We start from the raw sequence: 21434 nt of genomic DNA on the forward strand, positions 1-21434 counted from the left end.
TTTTTTAATGAAAATAACAGCAACCAAATATTCTATTTTCCTTGTACTTTGGTTATTTTGCTAGTAGTGCAGTAGGATAAAACATTATAAATCAAGTAAATTCATACAGTTACATGGCATGAAATGGCACACATTTCAGTCGAAAAAGAATCAGTGTGATTTTGGTCTGTGAATCAGAAAGACTGTAGATTACTGTGCAGTCTGCTTTGGCACTGCACCTAAAAATGCCCTTCATGATGCATCTTGCGAATGAATGAGAGTCACAGTCAGCAAGGAGATTTCTATGAGGTCACCCTGCACAGGACTAAAGCTTGCAGAACAAAGCCATCCAACAATGGCACACATGCAGACGTGTGTCTGTGTGTGCATGTGTATGTGTGTATACATATGTGTTTGTTTGTGCGTGAGTGTGTGTCTGTTTGTGTACATTTAGACGAAATAAGTATTGTTTATATATATATATATATATATATGAAGGCGCTGCACCAGGTAAAGATAAATCAAGGGGGGAGATAGAGTTTGAGGCGACACAGCAGAAGCCACAATATTAAACTGGTAGAGGCTGACATGAAATAAATGTGGTTAAAGTAGATATGGGGTCACTTAAATGTCTTAATAAATGAAAATATGTGATTTAGGCAGGTGGCTTAGCTTTAGGTATGTTTGCTTGCATTGAAATCACAAGTAAAAACAAAAATAATGGGGAAAAAAGTAGTCCTAACACAAAGTCAGAAGTTCTTGATGGAAAGGTACATGCTAAGAAACCACTTTTCCTTCTTTAATCACTACCAGTGTATCAACAAATTGAAGGTTTTCCACGTGCCTGGAGGTCAGGTAGAGCTCCAGGATGAATCAAAATTGTATGTCCTCATGAAAACCTAGCCCATTTCTCACTCCATATGCAGTGAAGGCACAGATACTCGACATTTATAAATTGGGGAGTCATGGCCCTTTGTCTCAAGTCAAGGGTTCACAAGGTGAAGGACATGTATACCTAAACACAACCCCATAGAATTAGGCATGTTTGCCATCGGACTTTATACTGAACTAAAGTGATGGCACTTTGTCATTGTTATCCTTGCATATTCTTCCATTCAAAGTATGTAGAGATTTAAGATACTCACTCATTACATTTTAGTGTGACTTTGCATTTAAGTGGTAAAATTTTGGTAATGGGAATTTTGTGTCTCATAAAAATCTCTCTCTCAACATACTTTCATACCCTTCAGCTCACTTCCCAAGTCATTTTGGGATGTTTCATGTCATAATTTCTTGTTTCTCAAAGCATTCAAATCAAAACTAAAAAGCAGACGTTGGATGGGGCTTACCAGCAGCTGGATTAAAGGGATTTGTAAAACACATCCGTAATGGAAAAGAGTTTTGTCTACAGAGGTTTACTCTGAGAACCTGGAGGTTACACTAAAACCAGAACTCGCAAAAATAACATTTTCTTCAAAGATTACAAAGAAAGTACTTTGACTCAGTGTCCTCTCTCGATTTTAGAGCGCTTATACATGAAGTTTTTGTTCTTCCGAGTAGTCTATATCCATTGAGCCACTGGGCAGGAGGTCTAAGTCATCTTCCCTGTCCAGCACAGATGTTCCACTTTCCCTTAATGAGGGAGCCTCAGCGGGGAGTGCCAGACCTGATAGAAGAGCACCCTGAAAAGGTGAACATTAGGGTAAAGGTCGAGGTGAGGGTTACTGGCCAGCAAACATAACAAATGAAACATGTAAGGGAATCATTATGTCAGTTACATGTTCCAAACAATATATATTACACCTAACCAGCAAAAATAACAAATGAAACATGTAAGGGAATCATTATGTCAGTTACATGTTCCAAACAATATATATTACACCTAAATGTGTTTACTGCTGATTAAGGTTTCCTTTATTTATTTGGGTTTTTTTTTTAATGTTCAGCATACAGTGTTACTATCAGCCTTTTCCCAAGTAACCAGAGGCTTGAATTTTTACCTTAAAAGGATTTATTCAGGCAGCCAGAGACTTTTTTAATCTCTTGTACCATGACATTTTTGTTATCTGATTAGCACATTTTTAACGATTAACCAATAATATTTATTAAAAATCATCCATAACTGGTCTGGCTCCTCTGACCTATTCATTAAAAAATGAATTAATTGACATCATTGAATGAAATGACATAACCAGACCCAAGGTATCTTGACCATCTTTTTTTGGAAAAAAGGATTATCAATTTATTGCAATTGACCAACGACCAGTCTAGTGTGTATCCCGCGTCTCGCCCGATGACAGCTGTGATAGGCTCCAGCATCCCCAATGACCCTTAGTGCAGGATAAGTGGCAGAGGAGGGAGGAATGGATGGATTATCTATTTATGCTCAAAATGCAATGCAGGGCAAATATTCTCATGTCTATTTAAAATAATAACACATTGACCACATGAAACGCATCCATGATTAATGGCACAATAGTGGTTGATTTATGTTAATTTTTATTTCTATCACCCCCTTTGTATTGGATTGGCACTTCTGCCTCACAGCGTGAAGCACTCAGATCTGATTCCCCCACGGGGCTTTTCCGTGTGGGGTTTGCATGTTGTCAACGTGTCTGCATGTCATTTGTCCACGTTCTCTAAATGAAATGATCTTAATTGGAATAAGTTTGAAAGTTTGAATTGCCCTGGTATGGGAGAGAGGTTGTTTGTCTTTAAATGTGGCCTTGTGATGAACTTGCGCCCAGTCTAGGGTGTACCCTGCCTCCTGCTCCAGCATCCTTGCGACCTTACGTGGTAGATTATGGATAGATGGCACAGTGGACATGCAACTGTAGCCCCCCCTAATATTGAACAAAACAGTGTATTAATTATTTACCATTGACTCCAATGTGAATTGGTAATTGCTATCAAATGTTAAATTTAATTTATGCTTTTAGCTTGATGTTTCCATATCTTACTTTATTGTTTTTTTTTCCTAGATAACATGTTAACAGTGATTATATGTTATAATAATTGTTACATAAGGTTACATAAGGTTGTCTTTTTTGAGTTCTTCTGGTTGATTCCCGAGTAATTTTTATGGCTTTACAGTAACAACTTGTCTAATCCCGTTGTAACCCCATGTACCCTTTTTTTTTTCTTTGAGAATCATGGTTATTAGAATATAGAGATGTGAATTAATTCAAGCATTCTATGGTTCCTTTACATGCAAAAATCATTTTCTCTCCATGGCTCAGACTATTCCCAGAGGTGTCCCTGGCCAGATGGAGAACAAACCCTTTTATTTCCATGGCATGCTACACTAGCCTTCACCTTCCACAAGATTGAGATTGTGTCCTACCAAACAGTTGGTTAATGAGCTTCTGTGAAACTGTGCCAAAAAGAGAACTGACACGTACCTAATATAATATTGAAAAAGATTTGTCCTCATTACATTCCTTTTAAGTGATAATTACTTTGTATTGATAACAGACACATGATTATTTATAGTGCATTTATCTTAATTTATAGACTAGATGCAGATGTCTTTAAATATCACTGGGATTTGTCTTCCCTATATTGATAGTGCAACTCTGGCAATATGATACTATTGTGTGTATGTGTGTGTGTATATGTGTGTGTGTATGTGTGTGTGTGTGTGTGTGTGTGTGTGTGTGTGTGTAATTATAATTCAGCATTTTTAATGCCTCACTAATATTCTATTCCTTACAAAAAATCTTACAAATTGAAGGAAAATAATATTTAACAAACTAATGAGGAAATCGGTCATAGGTGGTTTTGACAAGAAATGTAGAAATTAATATTTCTTAATTGTAAAGTGATAATATGACAATAATTTCATTGCAATTCATGGCATGCATATTCTTCCCTTAGTAGAACCAATATCCGTCTAATACTTTCAAAGTTAGGCGCCACAAAGAGGCAAGATATTATTAAAATGTAGCAGGTGTTCAGTCTCAGTATGAAAGTGTGCCCCGCCAGTGAGTAAAGGTCTCAGCACACCAGCGTTATTCCATTGCTGAGGGCAAATGGTGTTTCTTTTCTTCAATTTTGGCTTTAAGGCTTCTGTTCCCAGCCCAGACAACAGTTGCATATAAAGCAGAACAAAGCTTCAAAGTGCACACACTGGTATCTCAGCTTTTCTTTTCATAATGATTCTCGGGCACTCATAGTTTTACCGATTGGTGTTTAACCTCTGACTACTTCACAGAATGTATCCGCATAAGAGGAAAATCACATACAAGTGACAGAATATTTTTTGTGCCATAACCTGTAGCAGTTGTTTTGTCTCAGAAATTGGTGCAATGGTTGGAAGGGCCTGAAAAAAGGCACTGGGTTAGGGTGCTTCAGATTGCTATTGCCTCATATTTATATTCAGGTGTTGTGATTATGCTCTGCTGTTGGAAGAACAGTCAGGCTTTGTACAGGCACCAATCAAATGGCTGAGGGGAACCCATGTGTTGCCTGGAAGGGAAAAACGCAACATCAAAAATATACCATGGATGTGCTCAACCCATCTTTTGAAGCTGCTTTAACCACAGAAAAAAACATAATTGGGTGCATGAGTATCGGTACTCTCTCACATTGAGGTGGGTGGAAAGGATTGTGGTAAAATATGATGAAATGAATTGCTTAAAGAATGAAAATACATAAACAATAAACTCTTCCGTGAGCTGTCGCCTTACCATGGTGGAGGGGTTTGCATGTCCCAGTGATCCTGGGAGCCATGTTGTTGGGGGCTTTATACCCCGGGAAGGGTCACCCAGTGGGTGAGAGACTAGACAAAGGTTGGCTCAGAAGACCCCCCATGAGATCGACAGGCGGATCGGTGTGGTATCTGCAGCGATGCGGACTCTGTACGAGTCTGTCATGGTGAAGCGGGAGCTGAGCCAAAAGGCGAAGCTCTCAATTGATCAGTTGACTCATGTTACCACCCTCACCAATGGGCACAAGCTGTGGGTAGTTGCCAAAAGAACGAGATCACAGATACAAGTGTCCGAAATGAGTTATCTCCGTAGGGTGGCCGGACTCTCCCTTAGAGATAGGGTAAGAAGTTCGCTCCTCCACATAGGGTGGAGCCAGATGAGGTGGCTTGGGCATCTGGTTAGGATGGCTCCTGGACACCTCACTGCTGCAGCTGCTGCCCCGTGACCTTACTTTGGATAAGTGGGGGAAGATGGATGGATGAAAGGATGAAAGGATGGATGGATGGATGGATGGATGGATGGATGGATGGATGGATGGATGGATGGATGGATGGATGGATGGATGGATGGATGGATGGATGGATGGATGGATGGATGGATGGATAAAACAATAAAAAGGCTTTGAAATGCATCAGGCGGACATTACATACAATTGCATGTGAAAATTGTGACTTCATTCACAGTCAATGTTTATATGTTGTATGAATTCCATGGTGGACAAAGTGTTCTGATCGAACAGTATTGCTGTGTGAAAATGCATAGTTCTAAACAAAACCTCTGAATGACAAAAAAATTGGTGAATACACCTCATTCATTTGGAAGTTTTGGTTTAGTTCATCTGAGAAGAACTGAACAACTTTGCTCGTAGAAACCAAAACTACTGGAAAACCCCCAATTCTGCGTTATAAAGTTATTTCCTTGAATTCAGACATGTTGACATTTTAAAGGACTGTCGAAAACACTGTCACATTGTAACTCATTGTAACTTATCAAGTCGCAAGATTTATTCTGCAGTTCATTCATAATTCCTTGTGTTTTAACGCCATTTTGTACAAGAAGAGAAATTTCAGTAACGGGATGCTCTGACTTGCCAAGACTAAGTTAGATAAATCCTGTGCAGTGTCTCATCTTTCCAGAACTGTCTGAGCAAAGTAAATTTCTGTACTTTTCAACAGTATTTTGTTTTTCTGCCTCAGGAGTTATCAAGGACTCAAGATAGCCCACTATGCAAAGATAAGTGGCAACCTGCTGAGTAAAGGCTTATTTCCATATAAAGTCTACTTGTTGGAGCAGTGCCGGTATGATTTCCTGCCCCGCTTCCCTTTTTGCTGGCCACCTCTCTTCATACTGCTAAAACCTGATCAATGCCGGGGGATCTGAACCCCAGCCTCTATATGAAAGCAGCTGCAACCTTCTTGGAAACTTACCACTATCTAGCTGGGGATTTCAAAACATAAACCTGGTGTAGTGCCCTGCTGGTGTTCTGTTTACTTTTGTTTTACAGTGATCCTTTAGCAAAACTAGATATTTACATTCAATCAATACTTATTTCAATGAGTGCAATTTCAGCAAAGGAATCATTATCATGACACTTAAAATGAAAGAAAGCTTTAAAAAGTTCCTTTTTTACTTTTTCACAGTGAGGCAAAAAAGTATTTTGTCAGCTACCAATTGTGCAAGTTCTCCCACTTAAAAAGATGAGAGAGGCCTGTAATTTTCATCATATGTACACTCCAACTATGAGAGACAGAATGCAAAAAAAAAAAAAAATCCAGAAAATCACAGTCACATAATCACACAATTATGGTGGAAAATAAGTATTTTGTCAAGAACAAAAGTTAATTTCAATACTTACTATACCTTTTATTGGCAATGACAGATGTCAGAAAATTTCTGCAAGTCTTCACAAGGTTTTCACATTCTGTTGCTGGTATTTTGGCCCATTCCTCCATGCAGATCTCCCCTGGAGCAGTGATGTTTTGGGGCTGTCGCTGGGCCACACTTCAAATATGAGACTGGCTAGGCCACTCCAGGACCTTGAAATGCTTCTTACGAAGCCACTCCTTTATTGCCCAGGCAGTGTGTTTGGGATCATTGTCAAGCTGAAAGACCCAGCCATATTTCCTCTTCAATGCCCTTGCTGATGGAAGGATGTTTTCACTGAAAATCTCGTGATACATGGCCAAATTCATTCTTTCCTTTCCACAGATCAGTCGCCCTGGTCTCTTTGGAGAAACAGCCCAAAGCATGATGTTTCCACCCCCATGCTTCTCAGTAGGTATGGTGTTATTTGGATGCAACTCAGCATTCCATCTCCTCCAAACACGACAAGTTGAGTTTTGACCAAAAATTTCTATTTTGGTTTCATGTGACCATAGGACATTCTCCCAATCCTCTTCTGGATCATCCAAAATCTCTAGCAAACTTCAGAAGGGCCTGGACACCTACTTGCTTAAGCAGGGGGACACTGCAGGATTTGAGTACCTGGTGGTGTAGTGTGTTACTGATGGTAGCCTTGGTAACTTTGGTCCCAGCTCTCTGCAGGTCATTCACTAGTTCTCCCCCGTGTGTTTCTGGGATTTTTGCTCACCGTTCTTGAGATAATTTTGACCCCACAGGTGTGGAGCCCAAGATCAAGACAGATTATCAGTGGTCTTGTATGTCTTCCATTTTCTAACAATTGCTCCCACAGTTGATTTCTTCGCACCAAGCTGCTTACCTATTGCAGATTCAGTCCTCCCAGCTGGGTGCAGGTATATCATTTTGTTTCTGGGGTCCTTTGACAGCTCTTTGCTCTTGGCCATAGTGAGGTTTGGAGTGATACTGTTTGAGGTTGCGGAAAGGGGTCTCTTATTCTGATAACCAGTTCAAACAAGTGCCATTAATACAGGTAACGTGTGGAAGACTATAGCACCTCTTACAAAATAAGTTACGGGTATGTGAGAGCAAGATATCTTGCTTGTTTGGAGGTGACCAAATACTTGCTTTCCACCATAATTCTTTAAAAAGTCCGACATGTGATTTTCTGGATTTTTTTTTTTTCTCGAATTCTGTCTCTCATAGTTGAAGTGTACCTATGATGAACATTACAGGCCTCTCTCATCTTTTGAAGTGGGAGAACTTGCACTATTGGTGGCTGACTAAATTTTGACCCACTGTACACAACTATCTGGAACTACACAGTTTTCCAAAACTTTATATCCAAAAACTACTTTACAAATAGATACGCAGAAGTCAGAAAGCCTAAAAACATGTTAGAGGGCCTTCCAAACACAAAATTTTCTCACTCTCTCTCTCTTGAAAGCTCACTGGACTGTTTCACAGATAAATTTAAAACTAGGCTTGAATCATATTGAATTTTGAAGCTAAATATTAAGGCAGCCCCATTTTATTGCATGTAAAAAAAAAAAATCATTTTGCAGACAGATGAACATTTGCACAACTCAGAAACAAAGTTTTAAAAATAAAAAATAAAAGAAATGGTTCCACGCACATAATTATAGATAAACAAATTTAATCGGGATAAATCCCACCAGTGGTCGAAACAAACAGCATGAAAATGAAAAGAAATTTGAAAAAAAACAGCAATCTACTAAAATCTTATTCTCCTAACTTGCTTTTTCTTGGCTTTTTTAAATCAAAATGTGATATAACAGAGTGCTGAAAAACATCATCTGAAAATACCTGACAATAATCCCATCATTCAGGCACAATCTTTTTCTAAGGATTTACAAAATAAGTTAATCATACGCAAATACTATTGATAGACTAAAAACATGCAAGACTAGGGATGCTAAATACTTGACACCAACCTCCTGTAATGACATAAAGCCTCCCTGGTAAACTTGATAATACATTCAGTAATTTTTGCCACACTACTGTTCTATCTGCCTGGAATGCATCGATAGTTGTTCTTACCTTGTCAGTGTTTAATTTGTTAGCATTTTAGAGGCTGTGGTTGATGTGTAAATGTGGGGAAAAATATTTTTTTGCTGCAGCATCAATATATAGGAGAATTCTATTCTCACCTAATTCAAAATCTACTTCAAGTAAAATACTGAGGAGGCTTCACTGGTTTTCTGTGTGCCATGAGGAACAATTTGGCTAAATTACCCTAATGAGGCAACACCATGGAAAACACTTTGAGATGTCCTTGAATGCCACATGTGTCCTGTTGAACTGGTTGGCACTTTGCAAGGAACCCTCAGCTTTCATTGATACTAAATCATTATTGGGTGTGAATCGATGAGCAATATATCACGGATACAAGTAGCAGAAATGAGTTTTCTCTGCCGGGTGGCCGGACTCTCCCTTAGAGATAGGGTGAGAAGTTCGGTCATCCAGGGGGAGCTTGGAGTAGAGCCGCTGCTCCTCCACATAGAGTGGAGCCAGATGAGGTGGCTTGGGCATCTGGTCAGGATGCCTCCTGGACTCCTCGCGGAGGTATTCTGGGCATGTGCAACTTGGAGGGGACCAAGGGGAAGACCCAGGACAGGCTGGAGAGACTATATCTCCAGGTTTAACCTGGGAACGCCTCAGGGTCCCCCCAGAGGAGCTGGACCATGTGGCTGGGGAGAGGGAGGTTTGGGCCTCACTGCTGCGGCTGCTGGCCCTGCGACCCAACTCTGGATAAGCGGGAGAAGATGGATGGATGGATGGATGGATGGATGGATGGATGGATGGATGGATGGATGGATGGATGGATGGATGGATGGACGGACGGACGGATGGATGGATGGAAAAGCATATACCCCTCTAATCCAAATATTTTGATTATCTTGAAGATTAGTCTTGAATATTCTAGATTCATCATCATGTTCCATTGACAGGGAACATTGGACATAATGCATTATTCTTTCCATGAGTGATGTGTGAAATTTGATGTACAGACAGATAAGAAAATTGAAAGGGCAAACAAAGGCCCAATCTTTGTTACACAAGTATTGGGCTATTTTTTCCCCAAATAAGCTCCCTGACAATCGGTCTGATAAGGAGACTACTGCCATAATTGTAGCTGTACAAACCAAATTCAGCTCTGAAAATGAAGACATCAGTCATTTTCAAAGAAAATGCCCATCAAAGTTTGTTCGCTATCGACCGGGGATTACCCAGAATTTCTTTTCCTCGGAGACATTCACTGGCAGGAGCAGTGATCACATACTATAGCTCACACCAGATGATGGAATGACTACGTGAGCAATGTGCCTTGGGTATCTCTCTGTGCTCTGTCAAAGGGAGGCCTCCAGTCACTGTTTAGTGGTAGAAGATACATTACATTGTGGTGACATTTGAAATAGTCCCCAAGGTGCTTCACCACTGCCTTGACTGACACCCCAGGTTGGGAAACCTGTGCTGTCCCATAATTCACCAGATGCTCCGTGATCTCTGTCGTCTTATGGAATCCCTCTCATTCTTTCCTCCCAAGATACACAGAGCTATATCATTGTTGCAGTTTTACCCTTTCTTCCTCTAGTTTTACTCCACTTGTGTTTTGAAATCCTTCCTTGATTTTAAATACACTTAAATTTTCATAGAAATTTGTTATTTTTTATCATTTTGAAAATGTATTTTTTTCAGTTTTCATATAGCTCTATCCAGTGGAGGGGGTATAGAATGGATCAACCAAATATCTCTTGGTAGTCATTAAGGTGTGTGTTCATTTTCCCACTCTGTAACAACACCAATAACTTCTTCCTGATACAAGTACAGTTTTACCATTGATTCTCTCAGACACTCATATGCCAGACTCACCAGTCTAGCTATGTTCACTGATGAATTCATGAATTGACTTAGGATGACCCCCTTCCTTTGGACCAGATAAGTCGAGGGGTGATTAATTGTCTTTTGTTATTTGCAGGAGGTTTGGCAAAACCTTTTAATTTGCATTCTTAGAAGAAATGGTTTCCAAATTGTTCTGTGTATAAGTAAGGGAAAAAAGAAACAAAAAATGTGGAAACTATGAGTGTAAAAACAAAAGCTCTCAATGAGTAGTGTAGTAGCATAGTGAGGTAACCACTGACAGAACAAACTTGCTTTTTAGGTTCACAACAAAATTGCTGTTTGTTTGTGTATGATAAGTAATTCCATCCAGCAGATAATATCAAAAGAGACTTATCAAAATTATTCAATAAAATATCAAGAAGAACTTGGTTAGAACGAATGGGGGGTTGCCAAAGTTACAGAAAAAGAAATACAATGAATAAATGAACGAATGACTGGTTGAATGAATGAGAGTGGTCATCATGGTACTGAATATCCCTGGTTCAGTTCCTTAGCTCCTCCTAGCCTGTAAAAATGATGTTGAGCAAGACACTGAACCCTTAATGCTCCCTGGGCACTGATGAGAGGCTTTGCACTGCTCACACTTCATCCATGATTGGTTGAATGCACAGAACATTTTCACGCAAGGATAAATAAAGTACATTTATATTTAAACACTAAACATATATGCATATATTATTTTGCAAATGATTTTGTATGTATAATTGTTTATCTAAGGTCAATTTTAGCCACATATTTGTTTGACTTCAACAATGATGGTCACATCCCCAATTATGAATTATACAAAACAAAACCCTTTACACTGCAGTTCAAAAATATAGTCTAACTTTAGACTTGACAATCAAGTTTAACTTGACACAGCAGGGATAACATAATGAGATGCAGAAAATAATATTAAGAGACAAGAAAAACACTCATTATAAGCTTATCTTATTAACCCTTTGAAAGATGCTTGTATCGCTTTTAATTATGCATGACAGACGGCGCTCTGTAGGGACAGCACTCACTGGTAAACAAGATTAGAGTTTGAAAAGTTTTACAGTATCTGCACTGGTATAAACCTTTAATTTTGGAGGTCATCAGTTTAGTTGGACTATATATTTTGTAGGTCATTTATTTTTCAATTTTTCATTGGATTCTCTAATATTGCCACAATGGCACTTGAACTGCAACATTCAATATTATATATCTTGAAGAAGCGTTAATAAAAGAAATGCAGTCAAGTCAGGTAGGTTGAATTTCTAAGCAGGAAAAAAAAACATCCTTCATCCAGACCCAGCAACAGAGGATTACCTCCCGCAGGCAAAATATTTAAGCTCCCAGGCCTGTCTTCAAAAGTACAACAAAACATCCATGCTGATCTGCTTAGCCATTTTGCCCCTCAACCCCCTAATGAACAGGGCAAAAGAACTCTTGGGTTTCGCCTCTCCCTACTGTCCTGACTTAACAAGATGTCCCCCTGTACCCTCGCCCTCTTTCTCAAGCAGAAATATACACACGATCGCACACAGACACACACCTCCCAAACCCCAAACCACTAACCCTCAGACCAATCTGTCTGTGGCAGTGAAGTATTATTAGACTTACACACTCTCAAAAGGCAAACAGTGAGTGCTGAGAACTGGAAGATGAGATATGCTACAGGGGCTACTAGTTCCATTAAAATGGCATCCACCTGGGCCTTAGTTATCATCAGCCCTCACGTTTTCAGAATGTAGTAAAGCTTACTTATCCATGAACATCTCATCTATCTTTCAGGATTTGAAGGAAGTCTGTGTGAAATTGACACCAATGAGTGTAGCTCAAATCCTTGCAAAAACGAGGGCAACTGTGTGGACCAGGTCAACAGTTACAGGTAAGGAGTATTATCCATAACCTGCTTTTATTACCGTAGAAGGCAGGTGAAATCTATTGTACTGATTTTTAAAAAATGTGTATCGAGAGTCATCATCTCTCATTCCTTTTAAGTGAATTTACCTAATTTTTCGTAGTAGATTAGCCAAAGCTAAAACATTTTTTCTGATGAGTTCTGCCTCTACACCATTCCATTTGTTAATCATCTGAAGAAGGAAAAACAGTCCCTATTGCAGGGCATAAAATTTGGGGGTTTGCATTTAATTAAATAGTTAAAATCTAAGGGCACTCTGCTGTATATGCAGTCAACCTGAATAAGTCCTAATTGATTCCTAATGATTTTTTTCTTGGTTGTTCGTTTGCTTGTTTGCTGTCTTCCCCACTCTTTCCCCAGCTGTGATTGTAGAATGGGATTTTCTGGACAGAACTGTGGGGAAGACATCAATGAATGCAACTCAAACCCTTGCCTCAATGCTGGGATTTGTCGAGACCTTGTTAACAAGTAAGTGTGAATGTTTGCCATTGCACCCTATCCCTGATGTAACATATGCTTTTCAATATTAAATGCTACAGACCAGGATGACTTCATCCTGTGAGTTTGCTTTGAAAGGTAATGGGATAATTCTGTGATAGTTGTGTTTCTCTTCAGAGTACAGTGGTTTACATAACAGGTCTGTCTTCATCCTTGGCACACATACGCAGTGATTCTAAAGACAGATAGCAAATTCAGCAGGAGGACATGAATCTAGATTGGGCCTGACTGCAGTGCTACACTGATGCTTCCCTCTGCTGTGCTTAATGGGAGCCCCGGGGCTTCTAGGCTTAGTTGGACAGATGGGTAGTGTAGTCCCAGGGCCAATTTGAGTCCTAAATGGTGTGTCTCCAGTTTGTCTCCCATCATGATTTCATTCCCATGTGACCTGGCCCTGCTCAGAGCACTCCCCTGATTGTACAGACTGGGGAGTTCACATCAGGTGTGTTTTAACCTTGTTGACTACCACGAGCACACCACACACTGGGATACACACACAAGTATCCTCTTTTTGACATTACCATTTAAACAAATCAATCTATATTAGGCTGATGATACTACTACATTCTTTAAAATTCGTCATCCATTCTGTTTCATGGGTCTAATGATGTAATAGTAGTTGTATTGGTGTCTCTATTTATTCATCACATGGGTATAAAAGGGTCACTGGAAAGATTTGGTTTTCTTTTCAAGTACATTTCTGAGTGACTCTTTCAGGCACTCTCAGCCCGACTAGTGCTGTTTGCATCTAGTAGCCCCTGATTTAATCATCACAGCAAAGTGATAGGCTCAGTTGCTGTTGGCTGTCAGCATGTCCCTGTCCCCAAACACAACTGGAGCTTGACTGGGATGCATCCAGACAAGACTTCAAAGATATCGGCATGTAACCAGGACAACAAATTTGTTATTTAAAGATTTTCCCTGCAGTGACAAGGCAACCAAATCGAATTATTAATTGTTAGTAAAAGTTTGCATCATGTTTCGGTGGAACTCAATCACTGGCTGTACTTTGCAAAAGTTAAATATTTTTACAGAATGAATGGACTATAGAAAAAAGTCGGGCATGGGACCATTTACATATTTATAATAGAATGCTGTTTTGATTGTATTTTAGGAGAAGAAACCAAACACTGACAGTGGCATTTTAGTGGAAGTAAAGTACTTTGCCTTCATACAGTTTTTAAATTATAGACAGTTTTGAGGGGAGAAAAAAAGAGTTGCCCCTTCATGTTTTCTGGTATGCTAGTGATTATATATTTGTCTTATCTCAGGGTCAGACACGATTAAAAACACTTTTTGTATCAAATTTATTAATGTGCATTCACTAATACAGTGACAGAAGCCTCAGGACATTAATGACCTGAGTATTTTGTTGCCATCTCTTCGTACCATTGAAACTGAGAAGAACTTACTAAAGGTCATTTAATTTCCCCCATATAGGAGATTAATGTAATTTCTCTTTTGCTACTAACAAACAAGGAAACCATAGTCTCAGAGGTGTGTGATCATTGGATATTAAACACAAAGCAGCTGAAGAGAGAGATTTCAATGACCGAAACAAAAGCACGTTAACACGTTTTCAGTAATTTTTATACTGGCGGCAAAACGAAGACTGAGTTACATTATTGTGTAAAAAAAATGTTTTTCAGTTCAAGAATGAATGCCTTACTGTTCTCTTTCATAATACAATGAGCAATGAGATAAAACTATTATTTTGGAAGAAAATAACATTCTGACAGTGATGCATGATTTTTAGCCTCGTTGTCTTTCAAATTGGTCTATTTTTCATTTCTTTCTTAATGGCTGTTTTCCCATCTTGTTAAGGTTTTACTGCATTTGCCCTTCTGGTTATTTTGGAACGGTGTGTGACCTGGATGTGAATGAGTGTGAAGTTTCACCTTGTCTTCACGAGGGCGTCTGTATCAACAAGCCGGGGGGCTTCAAATGTGTCTGTCACCACGGATACACAGGTAGGCTTTAGGTGACATGAAGCAGTTCAGTGACAAGAAGATCAATATGAGAGTCTAAAAAGCTTATCATGACTTTTTCGTCTGAGCATTACTGAGGCAGTTCTGACACAGATCTGTCTTAATGTAAAAACTGCTTCACTATGCTAACTTTTAATTAGTCTCCCTGCCGTCACGAGATACAGTTCCAGTTTTTCAATAAACCTCAGAAGAGATAAATTCATGTCAGCTCTTATCTGATTGAAACTTCTCAGGGCCTTTTATATGCTTTTATTGTATTTTATTTTATTTTATCAGTCTATTTATTTCTAAAATGATTTTGTTGTTTTACTTCAATCCATTTTTCTTATTTTTCCACACAGACTGATATCAAGCTATTTTTGTGTGTATCTGCTATTGTGTGTATTTGCACTTTCTAAAGCTGTTTCCTGTCAGGTAGTGGGAAGATTAATTTCATTTGTCTTCCACACTGTATCATCAATTTATCCTTTCCCAATTGAGAGAGGGAGAAAATCTCTGAGGAATTGCTACTCTGGAGAGCAGAACCTGACATGCATGGCCCAATTCCCACAGAGCCAGTTTTTATTATTAGGCCTACGCACAGCACAGTACAAGTCATTACTTTTTCTGTTGCACTAAGCTCATCTGAGGAAACAGGGCTCCCCAAGAGAACCAGCGGCCAGAGGATATAGCCTGGATTGACTCAAACCAGATAGACCTCATACAAAATATTTGCTGTGGTAACATATAGTATTATTTCAGCTTCCCACAAAAACACATATTGCAGAAGTGCACTAGGTGAGTGTAACATCTTGGTGTTTGTTAGTTTAAAAATAGAAATGCATTTTCCTTCTGAGGATGATTTATCACATCAAATTTTGCAATGTGATTGAAATGAATGTTTGTATGCACTGCTGGTATTAAATGTCATCTCTTTTGGCGCTGGAAAACTGTAAGTTGTTTTGCCACTTGATAGCATTACCATATAATTTGCTTCAGCCATCAGGGAATTATTTTTGACTTTTTTTGTATACCGAATGCCAAAACTAATCTTGACTTTAACACTAAAGCTACTTACTAATAAACTTTCATGGACGTGATGAAGCTAAAATGAAACTTTATTTCCACCTGCACCAATAGCAGTATTGGCTTCTTGCTTATTTCTGAGTAGTGTACCTTGACTCAGCGCTCCACACAGCACCAAATCAGCAAGAAGAGTTAGCTAAAAGATTTTTTAGAGTTTTTATTCATATTTTCAAGTGGTAAACGATCAACTAAATATGCATTAAATTGTCAACGTGTATACATTTTAGGGATATTTTTTTCAAATAAAGAATCTGATCACTTTATTAATATCTTATTGATGAAAATTCCCCTGAAAATTGAAAATTCTAAACATACTTCTTGGTTTTCAGTAGGTTAGAATGAGATGTGCATCTGCTTACACAGAAGTCACCTTTTTAAGATATTGTTGTTCAGGTGCAGAGCCACTTCTATTTTCTGTGTTTTTCCAATATTGCTAAACATTATTCAGTAAACATTACTCAACTTGAGCTCAATAAAGTGGCGATTACACCATTTTTTGATTCCCGACATTGGATCTCATGAAATGTCAGTTTTCAAAAATCAGATCAACTTTATTTTATAGCAATTACAGGTGCTCATACTAGTAGGACCCTTAAAATTCTTCTGACAACTGAAAAGAAGATTGTAGCTTCAGTCTGATGCAATCTTTGGCACTGTTGTTCACCTCAGGTGGAAACAGCAGGAGACAAGAAGAAGGACTTGCACTCCAGGCATAAGTACTCGACATCACCACTGATGACAATTTTGAATTTAAAAAGCGAATCCCAGGTGTCATGATTTCAAATAGACTATGCTACGTATGTGCTATATTCCTGTTTTCAGGTTGTTTTTGCAGTTATTTGACAGTGCAGGAGTGGACACTGGAACTTGTGTTGTACTCAGGAGTCTTTTGGGGGCACCAGCTCTGCTCTTACTCTTTGATGGCTCAGACTGAAACACTGGGGACTTGACTTGATCCAAACTCAGGATTTAGGATCACTGTGTGTGTGTTTCTCCTCTTCACGAAGCCCTTTGATCATTCAAAGTATGTTCCAAAACCATCACGAGTCATTGCTGCACATTTCAAAAAACAATAGTGATAGTGTATTGTTTAACAACTGACTTTGTCATCATTAAGGAGTTTTGAAAGTCCTTTAAGGTCCAATTATAATGTTGTTTCCATTTGTTTTTCTCTTCATCCATTATTAAAGACCATACTCCTTTGAGTGACATTGCAGTGCGATCAGGACATTGTTGCTTTCCTAATGATGATATTGACATTTTAGTTCTCACAATCCTCACTGGTAAGGCAATTTGAACTTTTTTTTCATCTTTTTTTGCTTAGTTTCATCTGTTGCACTGGACTTGTTTGTAATACTTTTACGAATTGAAATCTGAACCTGAAGCATTTTCATTTTTGAAAAAAGGACCAAAATTAGAGCAATTTGTAATTCAGAAAAACAATTTTCCAAGTACTATGCTCTCTCCTTTATTACCCCAGTAATGTTTCAGTATTCATAATGCATTTTCATTTACCATCTTTTACCATTATTGTATGGGTCCATAATAATTTTGTCATATTTTGAGTCTTGAGCAACTAAATATCTTATAGTTTTTCTTGCTTGCTAAATAATAGGTGTTATCACTTTGACCCCACATAAATTTTGTAAGAGAAAATTAGATTCCTTCCAAGAACACTAAACACAGTTGTTTTTTTCTCATTAATGATGAAATTTAAGAGGCAATAAAAACATCTGTTGTCACTGTTTGTTGCACCTCAAAAAATGATCAAAAGAGATTTACATCCCTCAATTTCCTGGACATTAAAATAGATAATGGGTTGACAAATCATCCTTTCAGAGCACCCAGTTGAGGCTTTACCTATTTATTTCATTATTTCAACACATTTGTAAATGAAACATGCAGCGCCCTGATATAAATATACAAATACAGAACCAATAGGCTACTCACTATTCAGAGAATTTGCTCTTGGCAGGAGGGCAACTCATTTTGTAAAATTCTGTTATCTGGTATTTCCTTCACAGCTTGTGCTCTCCCATTCTTTCTGAGTAAACATGATGCTATTTCCATCTATCATTACTGACTGCCTATAAATCTAAATGAATAAAGCTTATCTGGGGCATCTCCAGACTTGTAAGATTTTTTTCTGATAAGAAGGAACCATTAAGTTGTGCTGAAGATAATCAACTTCTTACATTTAGCTGACTCGTTTTGTGCTCCCTAATCTGCATAGAAAATTGATCTAATGCTTGAATTGGTATTGATTTTTGCATACAATGTATACAGTAATTAATACACTTTTTCAGGCTAGTCATGGCATGTCAATGAGTCCTCTAAGGAATTGTCGATGTCACTTGTCACTTTTAACAGAGGAAACCTTTGAAAAGAGTCAATGTGCTCACTGAAGAGTTCTAATGCAGCTGTTTGGCGATCATTTTACTTCGACAATGTACATCATGGTTGATTCCATTGTGTAAGAATAATGTCTGGATAAAATTTACCACATTGATATTCTGAAAAAAAACACATGGAGACATTTAATAATTATTGGAGATTGGATATGAAATATTAGCTACAGTATGTCACTCCCATTGCAGAGGCAAAGTAATTTTTTCTAAATTACATTTATTCTTAATAATGTATTTCATACAGTGTTGAAGAGTCGTTGGAAATGCCCCAATTGTTCATTCAACAATTCACAACATAATAATAAGTCAGCAGTTTTATGAAACCCAGATTGAAGAAGCAGAATATCACATTCCGAAAACACTGAAAAACCACTTTACACATCAGCCACCCAGCTTTTATGGTTTCCCTGGGTTACTTTTCTAAAGCACAGTTCCCTTCAAAAGAAGCTATCCTGTATTTTTTATATTTGGGTACTTGCTGCAAATGGTATTTATGTTTATACTACAGATAGCTTATGCCATTATCCCCTACAATCTTCCAAAGGATAAATAACTAAAGACATTCACAAATGTTTAACTAAAAATGTTAATTTAATATTTCCAGTGAAAGACTGTATTTCTGCTTCATGGTTTGATGCAGTTGCAAGTCAATGTGGATCTAAGAGAGTGATAATTAATGTTAACAGTGACAAGAAACTAAAGGATGCTTCTTAGTATAATAACTAATGAGATATCACACTGATTCATGAAAGTTAATGCCAGGTTGATTGATTTAAGCCATTGCAGATTCTTTTCATTAAAAACATTCAGGACCTGAAAGTGCATTGATCAGGAACTTGGGGTTTAAAATATCAGAATCCAGAAATAACTAAATGGGATGCCAGTTAACTACACACGATGTTCGTGTTTACCTCCTCTCTCTTTGTGATCTCTTTATAGAAAAGGTTTAGACCAGAGGAAAACATGTCATGTTCCAGAGGCAATTTTATCTGCACAGCATAATCCTGCTGCTGCTTTTTGGAGACTGTATTTGGTATTATGAGAATAAGTTAGTGTATTTCCAAGTTCTTAGTTGTTTATTTAAAATTGCATATGTACAGCTGTAGTGTTTTTTTTTTGTTTTTTTTTAAATATTGATCAATTGTGTATCTCTAAGAAAAGAAAATAGAATGAACCACCGGTATTTGCTCCAGGAAAATATATATTGTTTTACCCTTGGTGTCAACCTGCTGAACAAATAAATAGACATAAAGTATTGCAAATAGCAATTATGTTTCATAATTTAGTCCCCAATATTTACATTTAAATAAGAGTGTCTGATTTGTACAAAACAAAAACCCTTTTTCCCCTTTATTTCTGTCTCTATCCACTCATTCATTCATCCATGAGGCAAATTGATTACAAATTTAGTCCATAGGATTTAGTCCATTTATATTAGTATTCCAACTATTTCCCAAACTATTGACCAACTATTATCTCACATTTCTCTGCAGATGGATGTGTGTAATCATCTGGAAAAAAACATATGTGACATAATTCTTTGAATACAAGTATTTGTTTTTATTCTTACTTCTTTTCCCCTCAGCTTTTCCTTTCAGGGCTCACCACAGAAAATCAACCTTCTACATCGAACCTCATTCTCTGAATCCTCCTCTCACACCAACTAAATTCATATCCTCTCTCACTAAGTCCATAAATCTTCTCTTTGGTCTTCCACTAGACCTCCTGCCTGGCAGCTCCAATTCCAGCATCCGTCTACCAATATATACACGATCCCTCCTCTGTACATGACTGAACCACCTCAGTCTGGCTTCTCTGACCTTCTCTTCAAAACACGGAACATGTGCTGTCCCTCTGCTGGACTCATTCCTGTTCCTATCAATCCTTGTCACTCCCAAAGAGAACTTCAAGATCTTTATCTCTGCGACATCCAGCTCTGCCTCCTGTCTTTTCATCTGTTTCTACACTATACAGCATCACTAGTTTCACCACTGTCTTGTACACCTTTTCTTTCATTCTAGCTGATAGTCTTCTATCACATAGTACCTCTGACACTTTACTCCACCCATCTCAACCTGTTTGAACCTCTTTTCCACACTCTGGGCTGCCCTGGACTGCTGACCCCTAAGTACTTGAACTATCAGCACATATCTAAATGCACTGTGCACAGCAAAGTAGGAATTTCACTGTACAGGGAAACATATTTCTATACTGTACATTTGACAATAAATTCTTTGAATCTTTGAATCTTGAAATCCTCCAACCTCTCCTCTCCATGTAGCCTTACTGTTCACCAAGGTTCCTCTCATTCATACACATATATTATGTGTTGCTGCGACTTACTTTTATTCCTCTCCTTTCCATAGCATACCTCTGCCTCTCTAGATTTTCCTCAACCTCTTCCCTGCTGTCACTACAGATCACAATGTCATCTGCAAACATCATGGTCCATGGAGATTCATGTCTAACCTCATCTGTCAGCCTGTCTATCACCACTGCTAATAAGAAGGGTTCAGAGCTGATCCCTGATAAAGTCCCACCTCCATCTTGAACTTCTCTGTTCCACATTTAGCACACCTCACCACTGTCTCACAGCTAGCATACATTTCCTGCACCAGTCTAACATATTTCTCTGCCACTCCAGACTTCCTCATACAAGACCAGAGTTCCTCTCTCGGAACCCTGTTGTATGCTTTTTCCAGGTCTACAAAATCTGACCTTCTCTGTACTTCTCTATTGGCATTCTAAAAGTAAATATTGTATCTGTAGTACTCTGTAGTACGCTGCTCACAAATGCTGACTTCTGCTCTCAGTCTAGTTTCTACTACTCCTTCCCATTACTTCATTCTATGAATCATCAACTTTATCCCACTATCATTACAGTTATTCTGTACATCCCCCTTACTCTTAAAAATGGGGCACCATCATACTTCTTCTACATTCCTCAGGCATCTTCTCAACATCCAACATTCTGTTGACCAACCTAGTCCGAAACTCTATCTCTGCCTCTCCAAGACACTTCCATACCACCACAGGTATATCAGGACCAACTGCCTTTTCACTCTTCATCCTCTTCAATGCCTTCCACACTTCACTTTTACTTATCTCCGCTACTTTG

At 38.4% G+C, this 21434-nt stretch overlaps 1 protein-coding gene across 4 annotated transcripts in view; it reads left to right on the forward strand.

The window, feature by feature from the left end:
• eys (EGF-like photoreceptor maintenance factor) overlaps positions 1-21434 on the forward strand; it is a 164495-nt gene that overhangs the window by 55307 nt on the left and 87754 nt on the right. For all 4 annotated transcript variants that reach the window (XM_086168217.1, XM_086168227.1, XM_086168234.1 and 1 more), the window contains 3 exons: positions 12228-12324; positions 12718-12825; positions 14680-14825. In XM_086168217.1, the coding sequence (XP_086024343.1) occupies positions 12228-12324; positions 12718-12825; positions 14680-14825 (351 nt within the window). The remainder of the gene's footprint in view (positions 1-12227; positions 12325-12717; positions 12826-14679; positions 14826-21434) is intronic.

This window comes from Fistularia commersonii, chromosome 2, assembly GCF_037954325.1.
Source record: "Fistularia commersonii isolate RoL2024-O1a breed Wild chromosome 2, RoL_Fcom_v1.0, whole genome shotgun sequence".
Taxonomy (NCBI): Eukaryota; Metazoa; Chordata; class Actinopteri; order Syngnathiformes; family Fistulariidae; genus Fistularia; species Fistularia commersonii.